General features: G+C 35.4%; 1 protein-coding gene across 1 annotated transcript in view; it reads right to left on the bottom strand.

Annotated features, from left to right (window-relative positions):
• Positions 1–4,232: 4,232 nt before the first annotated feature.
• Positions 4,233–18,935, bottom strand: part of LOC104280162 (multidrug resistance protein 1-like) — a 19,892-nt gene continuing 5,189 nt past the window's right edge. Inside the window, exons 7-14 of the mRNA XM_009877732.1 lie at positions 18,618–18,701; positions 17,533–17,736; positions 14,343–14,443; positions 10,169–10,325; positions 9,518–9,715; positions 7,153–7,359; positions 5,294–5,440; positions 4,233–4,500 (exon numbers count right to left, since the gene is read on the bottom strand). Coding sequence (XP_009876034.1) covers positions 4,294–4,500; positions 5,294–5,440; positions 7,153–7,359; positions 9,518–9,715; positions 10,169–10,325; positions 14,343–14,443; positions 17,533–17,736; positions 18,618–18,701 — 1,305 coding nt within the window. The 3' untranslated portion in view covers positions 4,233–4,293. The remainder of the gene's footprint in view (positions 4,501–5,293; positions 5,441–7,152; positions 7,360–9,517; positions 9,716–10,168; positions 10,326–14,342; positions 14,444–17,532; positions 17,737–18,617; positions 18,702–18,935) is intronic.

Here is an 18,935-nt window from a genome sequence, read left to right as displayed (position 1 = left end):
AACTGATTTTATTTTCATTAAATTGATTCAAGTTTTTTTTCAACACCAAAGTCTCCGTCCCTGGTTCCCCTGTTATCCTTGCCTGGGAGGGCGGTGGGGGGATCATAGAGAGTATCTGTCAAAGCTTAGTTGCCAGCACAGCCTTAAAATTTGGCAGTGTGTTACTGAGAAGTACTCTGAGTCAGGCATTCTCTGATGTGGACATCCTACATACATATTCAATTATAATTTAAGGAATTGTAACAGACCTGATATTTTGGGATGTACTGGGAGGAACTGACCATCAGCCCATTTGATCCTTCTTCTTGATGAAACTTAGAAATAAAACTTCACGTCAGTTTTCGGATAGCTATAGCTACAGAACAACTATGCGATAGAAAATGCATTTTCCAGATCACATGTGGATAAGATAATAAGGTAAATCTAAGGAAATTTCTATTACCAAATTATGTAACACAGTTACCTCTATAACCATAGAAAACATACATTTTGAGAAAAAAATATCACAGTGTTTAAGTATCTGTTTAATAAATTAATTCCTTCAATGGACTTTTTAAGATGACAGATCTGGTGACTTACTATGTTTGATGTTAAATGGATAAAAAATTATATTCAGGTGCTTAAGATATGTAACTTCAGAAAAAAGGCTATAATCTAAGTAAATGGCCAGTTTATCAGGTTTTTATCATTCCTGAAACTGAAGTCAGTAGGCAAAAACATTTGAAAACGTTCAAATGATTCTCCCTCAACAAGGTGTAATGTTTCTCACTGACATACGGGTATTCTGAAGCTTGTAGTTTGCAGTGTGTTTGAGTGTTTAGACAAAAGCTGTGAAGGAAAACAATAGTCCAAAACTTTTGCCGACTCAATCTGAAAGAGAAGGTCATTTTATTTGCATGAATAATCTGATGTTTTGCTTTTGGACCTGATATGCAATCCCAAGGAAAACATGTAAGAGAGATGTTCTGACGACAAGAAGGATACAGGCAGGTGGACTGCAGCTGCTGTTCTGATGTCTGTAGGTGATAGTACAAGAATCACAGCTGTGGCTAGTGCGCAGCTGCACGAGCAGCTGCACACACATCAACTCCTAAAGCTGGAAGCCCAGGAGAAGCCAGAGAAGGCTACATTAGCGCTCCATGAGGCTTCTCAGAAATGTGAGTTCTGGTTTTGTGTCTAAACACCAAACTATTTACTGCCAGAAGTAATGTACATTTCCTATACAGCTAGAAGCTGAATAATTTGAACTGTGTTATTATATTAATTTTTTTTTGGATGAGGGTATATTCTCAGAATAGTTTTCCTTTATGAAAATTAGGGATGCCAGCTAGTAATCAAAAGCTTGTAAAAATGCTGCTCCTTAGATTAGATACCAAACTGCATGTACTGAGTTGAAAAAGATATATATGAAGAAGAAAAGAAAATTTCTGAAACAAAATGCATAGCTATTGTCTGAATGCATAGCTATTGTCTGAACAAATGAGGCCATCATGTGGCAAATTAAAGATATGGCTTCAGAAAGAAAAATCATTGATTGATAGTATTGGTGATAATGAAGAAAATCCACACCTTCTATCATGAACTCGGAGGAAACTGGTTTGAAAGTTGAGACACAGAACTTCTAGAGAAATCTTGAAGGACTTTTTAGAAATTCTTTGTCAAAGAAAGATTTCTAGATGGAAATAACATACCTTTCTTCTGTCTTTAAAGTTTCATAGGTGATAATGGAAGAATAAGAGAAGGAAAGATCACGTCTTCAAAGCAAAAATTTCATATGACTTCAGATGAGAACCAAGTTTTAAGCTCCTCAAGAAATTGCAGAAAATGAAATTATAAACATCTGCAAAACCAGATTGTTGTATGATTCATCAAATGTACTGTTAAGAAGTTGAACCTTTAAATAGTATCATCCTGAACCATAATCCTTAACACTAGCATGCATGAAGAGTAATGTCTGGGTTGTTTTTGATCTATCAGGTATGTAAATAACTCATCTTCAATAATGCATTTTTACATTGAAGAATGAACAGGTACGTAGAGATAAATCTTTTGTAGAGTGGATAATCCTGGGAAAACTTAATTTAGATTACAAATTTCTATGACGAACTCACTTTGCAGATGGAGAAACATGTCATAATTCCACAGTGCTGCTTTCTACCCATCTCTTGGAATGTACACTTATATTTCTTTGCTTTGCTTTTTGAACAACATGGAGATGACATATTATTTTACATCACTATGAAATATGTGCATGTCAAAGAATGACTGAGGAGTTTATACAACAAACAGGCACTTTGATTATTCCGAAACAAAAGCTGGACAAGATGATATATGTACAAGTAAAAGCAAGAATAAATTCATATTGGAGAAGGCCAAGAGCATCTAGAAAGGAAAAATGTGATACAGTCGGTCAGAGCCCCTGTGTTAACTACAGAGTAGATAATGCTAGTCACCTAGAGTAGCTCAATCCTTCCTAAATTCTGCCTTTGCTGAATTGTTGCTGCAAACAAAGCTGATCTAACTAAGGACACTTGAAAAATAGGTGGGAGCTAGGAGTTACTGTGTCAGATAGATACACATTCCTTCTTCCTCAACACTGCTTCATTTTAACATCTTACATGTCATGAACTTAATTTTTTTCTTACATTCCAAATTAATCAAATTATTCACTTACTCTATTTTCATAAGTGATTTGAGAACCAAATCAGAATTAATATGGAAATAAAACTATTCCTGTTTGTACGGGATGTAAGGACCATGCTATTTTATCTTTGAAAAATTGTTTACTGTATTAAAAAATTGTTAACATATTTGTCTCCTTTCAGTTGAGTGTAGCGCTAACAACGCTAAGGTCTCAGGTCTGATTCACGTTCGGTCCCCATGTGTTGCCTGATCTAGTCTACAGGTGGCATCCCTGGCTGCAGGGAGGCTGGATTAAAATGATCTCTAAGGTCCCTTCCAGTTTAGGCCATTCTATGATTCTATGAAGGTGTAATATTTGCTCAATATTAAGGCATTGACAATGTAGGTATTTACGGTATCATCAAAAATTAAGAAACCTAGTTTTAAAAATAAAAGACTAAAATCTAGAATTTAGTAAAAAAATATTCTCACTTGAATCTTTGGACTATAGTATTAAAGAATATCTATTTCATTCTTGCAATTGCAAGTATATCTTATTTATGTTATGGTGTAGACCTACTCTTAGACAATAACCTTGTATCAAGTAATGTATAAACAGGAAACAAACAGATTTGTTAGTCAAATTAGTTTTCCATCTAAGATAGGAACAAAAGAAAACAGATAAGTGATTCAAGAGGAATACAATGAGACTGCATGAGTCAATATTCTGGAGATTGTCATTAATACACTGATTAGCCTAACAGCCTATCTGTTAGGCTGTGTGCGTCTAAATATCTACATGTAGATGAGAGAGATCATGAGTATAAGTCTCAGGGAATCAGAAACTGGTATGATGGGGGTGTGGAAGACTGATTAATCAGGCCATTTTTAAACTTAAAACCAAAACTTTACTCCATAGATGTTAATTAACAATATACATTACTGATGGTTAGTTCTTAAAAATTATTAATCGCTATTACCACATATTCGAAGGAGTTAGTCCTTAACAGTCATCCTAAATTAGCAACGAATATACAATACCACAGAGCTGATGCCATGTAATTAGCACCGATGGTTAGAGTCCTTAAGAATCTTAGTCATCAGGAAGGAAACTAACGCTGAAAAGGATGACTTCTTTACCACCCTCCAAGTCCAAATTCAAGATTTTTCACCTTTTATAAATTACAGAAGTCTTTAGAGAGTTCTTAGCACTTGACTTTGGGCATCAAGCTCCAGCTAGCCCACAATTTCTCACAACAAGTTGACAACAAACCTAACAGGCCAGGACCAACTGCCTTACATAGGCACAGTGAGGATAAGGCTTGAGGTTTGTTTCTGGCAGTAACAAAACTATTTTTACTGAACAATAAAATGCTTACAGGTTGTTTATGAAACATATCTGATTACTGTGATTCTGACAGAGATCAAAGCAAGTTCATACTACTTATATATGACTTAGCATGCTTCTACCTTTATGAGGGCAGTAGGCCTCTGCTTTGGCCACATAGAGTGGTGTGAATAATGTAAACTAGTAGTGAGAATCTGGTACACATTTACTTATTATCAGGACTGACTATTGATATTGAAATAATCACAATAACAAAAATAACAGTATTGAAATAATTACAGTGACAATTCCAAGATAAGTACTGCCTAAGTACTGCCTTTAATTTACATGTTGCTTGACCCACTTTGAACATTGACCAGAGCATAGTAGATGCCTTTTTGAGCCAGGAGCTGCTGATGGGTCCCTTGTTCTATGACCTTGCCATTCTGGATCACGGCAATCTTGTCAGCGTTTTGGATGGTGGAGAGGCGGTGAGCTATCACGATGCAGGTGCGACCTTCCCTGGCTTTATCCAGAGCTTCCTGGACAACCTGTGCAACAAACAAACCAAGAAGTGAACCAGTCAATGGCTGAGGAGAGAAGCTCCAGGCTCAGTCTGGCCTGAAGCAGCAATGCTGAAGCCAGGAATTGCCTGGGCAGTGGAGACACCAGCCAGGAGCTGGCAGATCTTGTGGGAGATGCTGATGAGTGTCTGATGATCCCTGGGCCTTGCCAGGGCAACCATAACCACCCACACACCTATAAATGCGGCCTGAGGAGCGCTGGCAGTCAGGAGCAGCAGCAAACAGAATGGGCAAACAAGGCTCAGTATTTTTGTAGAATCTACACTGATTTTCTATAGCTGGATTGTACTTCTGTTATGCTAAGCTTGCAGCTTTGGGCTTAAAAAAGGAAATAAATGTTCTAGCAGTTTTTCACTAGAAGTTTGCATATTAGCCATGAACATATTACAAGGATTGGAGAAGCAAGAAAAATTATGAAAGCAAGATTTGGCAGTTTCCCAGAAAAAACGTTCTCTGGCAGCATCCGCAATCTTTTTACCTTCTGATGTTTGTGCCTTCTGATTAAATTTGATAACACTTCCAATTGAAGCCTGAAGAATTCCAGGCAAAGAAATGCATTCTTCATTGCTACTTCCATCTACCTACTGCCATACAGATGCAAAAAAATATGTTCTTCTGGCAAGGAGGAGTAAGACCTTCATATTTGTCTTTTAATTTACATAAAACACTACTTCCAGCTTTAATCTGTAGGAGTGAAAATAATTATAATGCAAACAAACATGGATTTAGATTCTGGACTTCTGGCTCACAATCAAGTTACCTTTTCGCTTTCTGTGTCTAAGGCAGATGTAGCTTCATCCAGTAGCAGGATTTGGGGCTTACGTACAAGAGCTCGGGCAATAGCAATACGTTGTTTCTGACCACCAGAAAGCTGAGCTCCCTTGTCTCCTGCACAGGTATCGTATTTCTAGAAACAAAATATTAAGTTCACTTTGTGAATGCAAGTCAATTCTGAAGCATATTTAAATGTATTGATGCTGACACCAGCCAACCATAAACTGCATATTCCTTAGCAACAGCTCTCTGAAAACATGACCAGAATTGCTATCTGCCACATATCTACAGATCTTTCACTAGGAGACTTCTTTGTAGCACCAAGTGTTTCGTACGTTCATCTCTAAGCTTGGAAGGCAAGGTTATTATCAATCAGGAGACGGCTCAGTGAAAGTTTACAACAATACTGGGGATTAAACCCTGACCTTAAACACTCCGGACTAGCATCCTAACCAATCAGTTATTCTAACCCCTATTTCTTCTTCCTGAAGAAAAATATAGTGATAGAATCATGAAGGTTGGAAAAGACTCCTAAGGTCATTTAGTCCAACTGTTTAACCAACACCACCATGACCACTAAACTATATCCTGAAGTGGCGTGTCTACATGTTTTTCGAACACCTCCAGGAATGGTGACTCCACTACTTCCCTGGACAGTCTCAATGGTGTTTAAGTTGTATCAGTTTTGGGCCAAATTATATACTGTACCTACATATAGACACAGATATTTATACACTTTATACCTATACTACAGTTTTGGACAGATATGCTTTTAATTTAGTTACATCAGTTAAGGCAGACCAGTCATATCTACAGTCAAACTTAAATGTAAGTTACAGTAGTCTTTGAGGTATTACATATTTGATTGCAAAAAGCACCGAGGTTTTATGAGACATCATTATATAATACCAGATTGCTCTACAAAGTTTTAGAAAGAGTGGATCTTGATAAGTCATTAGGAGATAAATACAATCAGCAAAAATCTTGGGCTTTGGCCTTTGTATTTTTTCAAGAATTTCTAAAAACAGCTTCGTAGCCTGAAATTAAGCTGAGTAGATACGACATACAGCTAAAGTGGCAACCTGCTTACTTTCAGGAAGTTTTGGATACTAGCTGACATAGGTTTGAAATGTATTTGTTAAGCCCACTGAAGAAAAATCCATCCAGAACTAAATAATAAACCATGATTTCTACATTATGCATCTCCTGAGTTACAAATTACACAAAGTTAGATGAGAATTCAGGGGAAATATCATTAAATATTTTGCCTTTTTAAAATATTTATTTGTGAATATGTCTTGCTGGTTGATGCCTGAGAAAAGATTTAATATATGGCAGACGTTTCATCTGACCCAAGATATTAATTCTTATGTTATTATTTGTTATTTAGATATATATTTTAAAAACTTTCTTAGTAATTTTTTGAGCTATAGCAATATTAGAAATTTAAATTCTGAGTAGGTATAACTAGAAGAAATGCGTAAGAAATTTGTCAATCTAGCAGAGTCTTCTACATGTGTTTGAGATAAGTAGGAGCTTAAAATGAAATGTTCAACTCACTTAGAAAAACCCCATTCCACACTTTCAGCTCTCAATTAGTTCTAATTGTGGATTTTCTTCATTAGTGTTTTAAATGTTCAGCTCTCCAACTGACAATGGAGTCTTCCAGAGCAAAAATGAATATGGTAAACATAATTAAGAAAGGATAAGATTTAAACAACAGTTTCAGATGTGTTTGTATCCCAGGGAACTATCATACACCAGGAAATCATAAGTGGACACAGTTTTTCCCTGCCACAGTAGGTCACCTCCAGTTCTGAGTAGGAGAGAAAAGGAATAACTTACATTTGGCAGAGAGTCAATGAAGGAATGAATATTGGCCTCTTTTGCTGCATTAACAATTTCCTCATGCGACACCTCCCGACTGTTATCTCCATAGGCGATGTTTTCAGCAATGGTGCAGTCAAACAGGATCGGCTCTTGTGAGACGATACCAATCCGAGCTCTCAGCCACTGGATATTTAGTGTCTTTGCATCTTTGCCATCAAAAAGCTGAGAAACCATTTTAAATTTCAGTCACATGGCTATAGGTGTATTTGAGACTTACTGTAAATTCATGCATAGAAGATGTGCAATTGCAGCACTTTCCTTAGAAATACCACATCTAAAGCCCACATAATCCCTTTCCCTCCTTCTCGTCTATGTTCCAAAATTTTCTAAGGGCTATTTTATAAAACAGAACATAGCCCTTTCTGCTGCCTTAGTCCTCCTCTTCACTTCAAGATTCAATCAGGATTTTGAAGACAGTGAAAGATAGAATATGCTGAGGTGACTTCAAAGAATTTTAGGTAAAGTTCATAGAATCACAGAATGGCCTAGGCTGGAAGGGACCTTAGAGATCATTTTAATCCAGTCTCCCTATCACCAGGGACACCAAGTTCTTTTTTTTTGAAAACTTTCCGCTACTTTGCATATATATTCCCACTGAAGGAACAGTAGCATTCCATGAAAATAAAGGAATAAGTGGGTTCATTCATTCACATACTTCTAAGACAATCTTAAATTTAAATTGTGATGTAGTGCCTGACAATGGGCAAATTTTCTTCTGGATTCTTCCTACTTCCAGATCTCCCTTAGATCATTTGCAGCCAGTTTTCTTTATTGACAACTCCACCACACCTCTTCTGAATTTGGCTACTGAGTTGCTGTCTTTGCCTTTTAGATAAATGACAACTGAATTTTTTTTTTTTTCTGGATAGATAATAATTATACAAGTCATACTAACTTGGACACAAATATACCAGAACATCAAGAGGGATATTACACCTCCACTAGGATCACCAGTGTATTTCTCAGGCTCTGTGTTCAGTGACATGGTTGGCTGGATAACTGAAGAACTGTCCCCTTCATAGCACAGCTACTGGATGTGATTAATCTACTAATTCCACAGTTTGTGCTAGAAAAGAATTCGCAGCCAATATAATTATTTTTCAATGGAAAGATATCATAATGAACCTGACTCAAAATGCACTGAAATCAGTGGCAGCATTTCTACATCTGCAGCCGTAAAGGGGGAAAAAAAAACCTAGAAAGGAGAAATTGCTTTCAGCTACATAGGTATTTGCCATCTCTTTTCCTTAGAATTCCAATGGATTTGCAGGCTGCTAACATCTGCTTTCTATTCCTTATTTGATGTGAAAAACTACTGATGAAGCTAGAGAACTCAGTTATTGTGCGTGTTGGATCTACTGTTCCAGATAGCACAACTTTTAGGAATAGTTTCTCTTTTTATCAGACTAGCAGGGTGCTCACTGTTGTAAACAGCTGTTGTTCTGACAGTGCATTTAGGCACACGCGCCTCTCAGTTCACAGTGCAACTCGGCTTTTGTGGTTTCTGTGCCAGAGGTGTGTGCTGTTCCCTTCAGTAAACCATTGCTGGGTATTTACAGATACAAGGTGAAAAAAACTGGTGATCAAGTTGCCCTTGGTTAAACATATTTTTGCTTCTTTCTACACGTCAGTTTGCTATGTTGGACCTGTATGGACATTTCCAACCTCAAAAAATCTTCTAGACCTTATTTAAGTATTGCTTTACTTTTTGTGAGTATCTCTGCATAGACAAGTTCTTAAATCCTTCATATTCTCATATCATCAAATCCAAGATGTGTGGGTTCTTTTTCAAACAAATCTCTGAGTGCATTTACATCAAAGAGAAAATGGCAGTAAACAATACCATTATGTGAAAATAATATGCAAACTTGCTGAATAAGTAGTGTGGGAAACACTAGATGTATTTTAATAAGTATTTAACAAGTATTTTCAATCTATGGCTTTGGGTAAGTCGGCACACTCTGAAAGATGTTTCTGACAAGTAAAAAATTATGAAAAAAATTATTTTTGTCAATGCTCACTATTCTAGGAAAGAATACGGAAGGGAAATTCTATTACTTACATTATACAGAAGGAGATACATATATTTAATGTCTTTTAAGGTGTTCTTAACAAAACCTCAGGAAATTTGCTCTGAATTCAAAGCTATCATTAACCTCTGGATCAGGCATATATTTTCCACACAGATCTTGTTTAATTAATTGTATTTAAATAAGGAATATTGATGAGTCATTGCTTTAACATTAAAAATATTTGAAAATAAAACTAAATAATCACACCCTCTGTTAATATGTTGATATGTTCTTACAAAAATACTTACAATTTCCCCACCAAGTGGATCATAAAATCTCTCAAGCAGCTGGACAACAGTGCTCTTTCCACAGCCACTGCTACCAACAAGGGCCAGAGTTTGCCCCTTTTCTACTTTTAGATTCAAACCTTGGAGGATTTTGACCTCTGGTCGGTTTGGGTAGTTAAATGACACATCTTTGATTGTTAGGTTTCCCACAAATGTTTCCTGTAATTGAAATAGTATTAGCGTTACATCTTTAAGACAATTTGACAGATGATTCAAATAGAAATGCAAAAGCCTTTTTTTCCCCCCACTGCAATCAAGAGTTCTGCATTTGTTGGAATGCTGACTTCAGCTCTGTGGTCTGAATCTTTGTAAAGATATAAAATCTAATTATAGTGCTGAACTACTTTGTTAATACTAGTAATTCTGCTGGTTGAATTCCACAAAAATTGTACTTTAACCAGATTTTCAAAACAAATAGCCTTCAAAGAGTGTGGGCAAATGCTGGACCCACAGCAGAGAACTTGGTCCATGTCATACTTGAATAAAATGTCAAAAATGTATTGAAAGAAGGAGGTAACCAGAAGGAGAGGAAAAAATCAGTTTGAAGGAATTGAGAAGAGTATATTCATCTTATCAATAAATAGTATCATCCACTACATATGGGTTACTTACAGGTTTCTCTCCTTCCTCGCTGTAACTATCTATTGAGGGTACACTTTCAAACAGCAGAAACAAGTGGGCTGCTGATATCTTGGCTTTGGCATAGTCTGGAGCAAAAGAGCTGCTTTGTCCTAATGCCATTGCACCAAATACAACAGCTGAAAACACTCTGTAAAAGAAATCAGGAAAAGAAAACAATCAATAAATAGACAGTGAAGAAAAGGATACTGGAAATGGAGCTTCAGTCAACTTTTTCTTCTGCTTGGAGAAAGAAGGGGACTAAATTTAAAAAGAGTAAAGTAACTACCGACTATTATTGCTTTAATTACTCATTTGACTCCAGAAATCTGTTTTTATTGTCTCTTAATGAAGTGAGATAGACAAGACTCCATTCCAAATTCAATGTTTTAGTTACTTATTAGCACTGATTTCTTTAATTATTAATACTAGTTAACTATATTGCATTTCAACTGGGCTAGGAAGAAAGCATCAATGGATGGTAAAATCATTAATCCCGTTCTACTATTGCTGTAGTTTCCTTCCTATGGTTCAATAATTTCTAGAAGGTAGTAGCTCATTTTTAAGGCATCAATGAAAACAAGAAATCCAGCCTGTACCAAGGTGACATTAAAGATTTAATTTGCTATCACAGCTCTGCTGGAAAAAAATTTGAAACATTCACAACATAAATAAAAAAAGGTTGAAAATTATTGTTTTATGGTAAATGTAGATGTATCTTTACAGGCTATATTAGAATGACTTATAAACCTGCTGTCCTCAGCTATTGATTATGGCCACACAATACAGGATTACTCATCACTGAGAAACTGTAATCAACATGTGAGACCTGTTAGCCTGTTATAAGGCAAAATAGTGTCATAGAATCTTATATAATAAAATAAAATACTGTAATTTGTATTATTTTTTATCTTTTCTCCTCAGAACTGTATAAACTACTCTGTTTTATTTTGCATTTTGAGAAACCTAGAAGGGCTTGCACAGTTTTAGGCTAGACAATCCTTTCCAAATCCTAGCGGCTGGAAATTCACTCACCCAGCTGGCTAGAGACATTCAGCTGGCAGATGGAATGCAGGCACTTTCCAACATCTTCCAGTCAAAACCAGCTGTGTTAGCTTTATTTAATCAAGTTGCCAACAAAAAATTATTATGATTGACCTTTGTTAGGTATTGAAGTCACTGACACTCATACTGGTAGAATCTCATTCTTTTCACGCTTATTTCCATCCGCGTGAATTGAGTTATTGTCTCTTAAATTATAAATTATGTTTCCTCTGAGTTTCTACATAATCTAAAAGAATGGGACTTAGGATTTTTGATAGTATAGTGAATGTTTGGATAAGCTGCTTGTAAATACAAAATATAAAAGTAAAAAGATAAGGATAAGCTATAATTTCAAAATAATTCCTTTGATTTTAGTAAAGCCTACGAAATGCCATTAAAGACAACTAATTGTACTATTCCTTGTATAATTTCAGATTGCAATGGATACACCTTCTAAGAATATCGCAAATTAGAATCATATTTTATTTACAGTACATGTTTAAATTGAAAAAAAAAAGCCTCACCTGCCTATGGGTATGTACAGTACTCTACACATTGTTCTTACATTCATGGTTCATACTTTCATTTTTCACAGAAAATTAGTTATTTTAAGTGAACAACATTCTTATCAGAATGTCATCTAAAATACTTCAGTTATCCTTTCCTTACAGTGAACAGCATCTACCTTATGGAATCCTGTTCTCCAAACTTTTAGTAAGTATTTTAGAGAAGATTTTAAATTTAACTATGACATAGAAATAACAAAGATGCTATTGATCTATTCTTATTATGCTTCAATTAACGGGTATAGCTATGTTTTTTGTAGAATATACAGAGGACCTCAGAGCTACATGAACATTAAGAGAATAATCAAAGTGATATAAGTGGGATACTGTTTCAATCTCTGGAAACCATAATAGTCCAAAATAAACACAGAAAAAGAAATACAAAATCATGCCTATGCGAGCAGCTCAGATACTGTAGTCACCTAGACTGTCCACTTTGTAATACATTTTCATTGCATTTAAGTATAGAAGAAGAATGTGTTTTCTCTTAGCTTACCCAATGGATAAGTGTAGAAGAAGAATGTGACTGTTTTCTCATAGCTTACACAATGGATTCACGGTAAGTGTAGCAGTAAACAAAGACCATTGTCTAGACTAACCGCAAAAAGACTGGAAAAGAGGTACTTACAAAAACACACTTTTAAACTCCATCTGCCCATTTACCACCAGATAGGCACCAAACCGGAAACAGCCAGCATAGGTAAAGAACATCATTGCTTGTGAAAGGGCAAAACAAAATCCAAATATATGCGCCTTCTTCACAGAATTTCTGTAAGAAAGAATGCAATTTTCATAGAAACATGCAGTCACGCTTCACTTCTAGTTTGTAAAAAGCAATTAATTGACTTCAGATGATACTGTTATGAATGGGAAGCATACTCATCCTTCACCAACATAATCCCTTGTTTTTTATTAGACTGTGTCTAGGAGAAAGTTAGTTTTATTTCCAGAATTTTATTTACTTCCAAGAACAGCTTGCAATACGGATGCAGAAAAAGGTGACACCTTAGCTGCTATGTATAATCATAATTGTCTCACAGCTTGACTGTTAAAACGCTTTACAGTTCAGTCCATGATTACCACTCTGAAGACATAAATAACATATTTAAAATCATAGAACTGCGTCATGTAGAGGAGAAAAAAAGATCAGAACCATTAGCTCACCTTCAGCCAAAGTCAAACTTTTGTGTAATTTTTTCTTTATTGACAATTTTATGCTAACCAAATAACAAAGATATTAAACAGTTCAAAATTTTACACTCAAGAATCTCTTTTTTTCAATCTAATCAGTCAAAATTCTACTCTTAAATAACATTAGGCCTGCAAGTATAATGGAGATATTAGATTTTGGATGATAAAACTATGCCTATAAGTAAAAGCAAGGCAGAGAAAATTTTCTGCAACTATGAATGATATCAGAAAAAAAGAAAGAAAATATTTTAATTTTATTGATGTTATTACTACATCACAACTGTATGGTTCCTTCTCAAAAAAACCCAAACCAAGCAAAACTGGAGCCACATTCACCAGTGTGACATTTTTTGATTAAGAGCCTGTGTGATTTCTCTTTTACATGGCTAATTTGTGCAGTAATCTAGTATAACAGAAATCTTAACCTCAATTTTTATAAAATAGAGTCTTTGTTGAATCAGTGGTTTAACATGAACTGAAACATTAACTGAAAAAAAACATGTACTGCCTCTTCCAGACAAATTAACCCATAGACCAATAAGTTCTTATTTATACCAGAACAATATTAAGATGAAACTCTTGGAGCAATCCTATCAATGTCAACCCTGAGAAAGGTTAGACACTGTTCTGCAGCTTGTGAGATATGGGCTTAAAATCTAGCAGCCTGAAGAAAAAAACCAAACAAGTCATGTCTTTTACGTCCTGCAGTGTGCTCTGACCACTCAGATATTATGGTGGAGGTATTAGCAGCACCCCTACTTGTCTCTCATCACATCTGTGTCATATCCTTTAATTTTCTCATGGATGTCTGAAAATGAAACTTTTCATTATAGAACAAGTAAAGCTTTAATTGATAGTGTCTTTTTTAGTTTTTCATTTTAAGACTTCTTAACTTTGATTTATCCCCGGCATATTTATATTCCTTTTTTTTTTCTTCAGTCACCAAACAATAAGTAATTATTCAAATGTTTTCAATCCTATTCATGCTTTCAGAATGGCTTAATTCAACATTCAATTTACATTAAAAAGGTTTTAATTAAATATCCAAAACACTTCAGCTGGAAGGATAGATTAGATAACTTCCAAAGCTCACTTAAAACTAACATTTTTCTGAAACAAGTGATATTACAATAGAAGATACTAATATTATCACAGAAAATTAATTAAATCAAAGAACAAGTACATTGCCTGGTGGTTGCATTTGTCAATTTAAAATATGCATAATATTTACATTCCTTCTGAGGTAATTAAATTATCCATTAAATGATACACATGCAAAAAAAAAATCAGTATTTGTCCAATTAAACGTTTGTAATTTATTCTATAGATGAAAGACTTTTTTTTCAGCTTAGTTATTTTTATTATACCTGTATGGTACAATCAAATGCTCTCCATACATCAACTCAAATTTTCTTTCTCTGGTCAAACTAGCAACAGTTCTAATATTTTCTATAGCTTCTGTGGCAACCTGCAATAGAAACACAAATGCTTTAATCTAAAGTTAAGATTATGTTGCAATTCCTTATTCTAAACTGAAAAACATAGTCACCTAGAATATAATTTCATTTTTTATATTTAACAAAAGTAAGAATTTTACATTGTTCTTTTTATGAGAGTGAAATTTTCTGATGAAACTAAAAATTTTTCTGATAAGACCCCTCTAACATTCTCCAAAAAAGTAGAGAAAACATTAAACAACAGTAACAATTATGAAGAAGATAAGAAAAATGAGATTTTAACATTCAGCTTCCAGTCCACTGAGTCTAGGCTATAATTAGAATGTCCAGGTTACTTACAAGCCTAGAGCCTAATTTCAATCTCAGCAGGGAATATTCGATATGACAAGATCACCCATCTGGTTGACCAAGGGAAGCCCATACATGTTTGGGTTTTTTTTTTAATTTTAGCAAAGTTTTTTGATACTTTCTCTCATACTACCCTTCTAGACAAAATGTCCAGCACACAGCTAGAGAAGGCCATAATACACTGAGTGTACCATTGGCTGATGGGTTCGACTCAAAGACATATAGTAAATGGAATTATATTGCAGCCAGTCACTAACGGAGTCCCACAGGGCTCAATTTTAGGGCCGGTGTTCTTCAATATTTTTATAAACAATGTGGATGCAGGAGTCAAATGTACACTAAGTTTGGCGATGACAATAAATTAGGAGGACCTGTGGACAATCTTGAGGATAGAGAGGCCTTAGAGAGAGATCTGGATAGACTACAGAGCTGGGCAGTTACCAACCACATGAAATTTAACAAGAACAAGTGTCAGATTCTGCACCTAGGATGGGGTAATCCTGGTTATACACACAAATTAGGGGCTGAGATGCTGGAGAGCTATCTCACAGAAAGAGACTTGGAGGTTTAGTTTAATGGCAAGTTGAATGAGAGTCGACAGTGTGCCTTGGCAGCCAAAAGGGCCAACCTTGTCCCAGTGTGCATCAAACACAGCATAGCTGGCTTAGCCAAAGGAGATGATTGTCCCACTCTACATTGCACTTGGATGGCCCCACCTTGAATGCTGTGTGCAGTTTTGGACACCTCAATATAAGGACATCAGATATCAGAGTGTGTGTTGAGGAGGTCAACAAAGATAAGAGGTTTTGAGAGCAGGGCTTGTGAGGAGTAACTGAGGTCACTTGGTTTGTTCAGCTTAGAGAAGGGAAGGCTGTGGGGTGACCTCATCACAGTCTGCAGCTTCTCCAAGGGGGGCAGCGAGGGGGAGGTGCTGATCCCCTCTCTCTGGTGGCCAGTGACAGGACATGAGGAAATTGAAGGCTGTGTCAGGGGAAGTTCAGACTGGAGATTAGGAAAAAGTTCTTCACTGCTACTCAACTACTCAGAAGAGTAGTTGTCTTTTTTTGTTAGTAACGTAAGTTCAGCAACCCTTTCCAGAAATCAAATTTTGCAGTTAGAATGCCATTTTCATGAAGAAAACTGATTTTTTTTTTTTTTTAAAGGCAATTGAATAAAATGCCTGTAGTTTAGTGCTTGCTTAGGTGGCCTTGAAAGGGGAAACATACATTACTAAGAAAATGAAGTAGTTTCACAAGCTTTGCCAAAAAGTCAAAATTTTTTTTTAATATGTTTACTAATTCTTCACAATCTACTCACAAAAGTCTCTGGTGCCTATTCCAAGAATTGTCAACTTTTTACTCCCGTATCTTACAACAAAACAATATGAAATAAAGGTTCAGACATTAGAAAGAAGAAACAGAAGAAATATAGTCAGCTGAAAGGAAAGCAAATGCATCCTTGGGCTTGTATAAAAAAAAAAAAAAAAAAAAACATAGAAAGATCATTAAGCACAATTTCCTGTGATCTTGGAGGGTCAAAAATGTTTTTCATCAACTCTGTCTGCAGACATGACAGAATGAGATAAAATCCATTTAACAAACAGGAGTTACTGGAGGGGGCTCAGATCCAGATCTTAACTTAGGTGTCTAAGCTACTGATGTAGTCAATGGATACCTATTCAACAGAACTTCAAAGCAATTCAGCTGCCTACGCACTTTGTGCCTTCCTAGTCTCTTTTTCCAGGATTGTTCACTAGAACGGGAAAGACTCTAATTCAGCTGCAGATGGCTTGTGCCATGGCAGATACTCTAGGATACTCAAAATTTGGGTAAGGCGCAGCAGATACAACATAGAACTCAGTAGACCCATATCCTTCAGAAATGGCAGCAGGAGGCTAACCAGGCACTAAGGCATCTCCAAACAGAGGACATTAGACTGCTAACATATATGCAGATATCTACGTATAAACACTGAATCTGAAGTTTAATACCATTCTTAATACCATTCTTTCTGTGCATGGCCTTAGGTAAGTGATTTTCTTTGCAACAACTACTAAAAACAGTAGAATATAGGAAGGCATTTTAGAAAAGTTTTACCTTGAAGAAAGCAGTATCTGGGAACTGATGAAATAGTTGTTCTGTCCCAAAAGAATTTTTGGAATGATGTGACATTAAATGCCTTCACCTAATTTCTTAAACAAGTCTATCCTTCTTACTTTTCTGTACTCATCTTTCTCTTCCACTCAAAAATAAAGCAATAGCAAATAGATTCAGAAACCAGTGGATATATACATATTATCCCTGCAAACATGAATAAGAGGAAAGAAAAAAAAAAGATAAAGCAGTGTAATATATGTCAGACAGTCGATATGCCAAAAAGATATAACGAAAAAAGAGAATGTCAAAATGAAGGAGCTCGGAAAATAAGGAAAATAGAGATGATCAGAACAGAAAGGAGAGAAGAGTGTGCCTAAATACCGCTTTGCACATTCTGGGTTTAACAATTACAAAAGTAAATAGTGGTGTCCTGGTCTGAGACATGTTTAATAACATAAGCCTTCAATTATTAGTGAAAAATATTGACGGTATTATGCTGTGTACGTCTACTAGTGTAATTACATAGAGCCTATCTGTCTCTGTAAATTATATATTATGATATGTTTTGTATTAAAAAGTAACACATCCATCAATGATGCTTTGGTAAACATGACTGTATACATTACACAGAAATAGATAAAATTCTCTAGACCCACCTTTCCTGCAACTTCCAGCTCTTTTTTATCTTTTTTAGCATGCCCAGCCAACATCTTCATTTCAATCATTCCTGCCACTGCAATGATTGGCACAACTGCTAAAAGTAGCAGAGTCAGCTGCCAGCCATAAACTAATGATATAATAATTCCAGTTCCCAGGTTAGCTACATTTTGAGTAATTAATGCCAGCCTGACACCAGTTGCCTGGAGGAAGAAAAAAGACATTTCTTGCTGAAGTAACTGTATCTTAAACAAGGAAAACATTTTTACCTACAATACTCCTGATTCTCAAAACACTATTTAGTCTTAACTCAGTTTTTGCTATTTTTCAGAATGGGAATTTGTTAGATGATTTTGTAAAAAATTATCTAGATCACATTTAATTCTTCTCTCCCTATATTCTGATTACTTAAATTTGCACCGCAGTTTCTAAATTCTGGTTTTGGAGCTGAAGTGTCTTCAACCATATCACGTATTTACATTGACAGCTAACATTAAAATCTGTCACATTTTGTGGACAATACAGCTAGATTTATAAGTCATCACACAGAGTTTAATGAAGAAGAACAGTAAAAGTTTAACTTCTACTGTGGAAATAAAGCCACCGATACTACAAAACTCCTCAATTCAGAAAAGAAAAAAGCACAGAATGTCACAGTAAAAATTTACTTAAGCATACACTCAGTGCTCTTTAGCCTAATATTACAGACACCTGAAAGTCCACAAATTAGTTCTCGAGAATCTCCAAAATGTAACACGGAAAAGGAAGTCTATTGCTACTATGTCTGATCTTTTTCATATAGGGAATCCGTATGATCAAAAAAATAGTGGGAGAATTTGTATAATAATGAAGATCACAATACAGCACAAGAGTAAACTTAAAAAAATGTTGACTTGGAAATTATTTTGTAAACGTCTTACCATTATTGTTATAAAACATAACAAACCATTCTGTACTAGCTATAGTTTTACAGAAAATTTTAGCCGTCAAAGTCAAGACTGTTACCCAATCAGTCAAACCTGAGCTGCAACTTTAGTACATACTAAATCAACTATGAAAAAATTAAAACGAAAATTTTACTTACTCCTTTTACTTGTGAGGCATCATTAGCAAGTCTTGTAGTTAATGCTCCAGTGTTATTTTTAGGATTATCAAACCAGCTCATGTCCTACAATAAAAAACATTTTTCTTAGTGTCAGTTTTGGGATATTTCATATAAACCACAAAGTAAAACTGAGGTCTACTTAATATGACTGAGTTCAGTGTTAAAATACTGTGCATGTGGCAGTGCATCAGTTAGTCGAATTCATTTATTGCACAATGAATATTTTTTAGAAAATAGCGTGTGCTTGTGGATAACCTGTTAATGCTTAGAAAGAGGGAAAGCAGTCTTGGAAATTCC

Source organism: Apaloderma vittatum, unplaced genomic scaffold, assembly GCF_000703405.1.
Source record: "Apaloderma vittatum isolate BGI_N311 unplaced genomic scaffold, ASM70340v1 scaffold21771, whole genome shotgun sequence".
NCBI classification, from domain to species: Eukaryota; Metazoa; Chordata; class Aves; order Trogoniformes; family Trogonidae; genus Apaloderma; species Apaloderma vittatum.
Note: the sequence above shows the minus strand (reverse complement) of the source record. Positions and strands in the feature narration are given on the sequence as shown.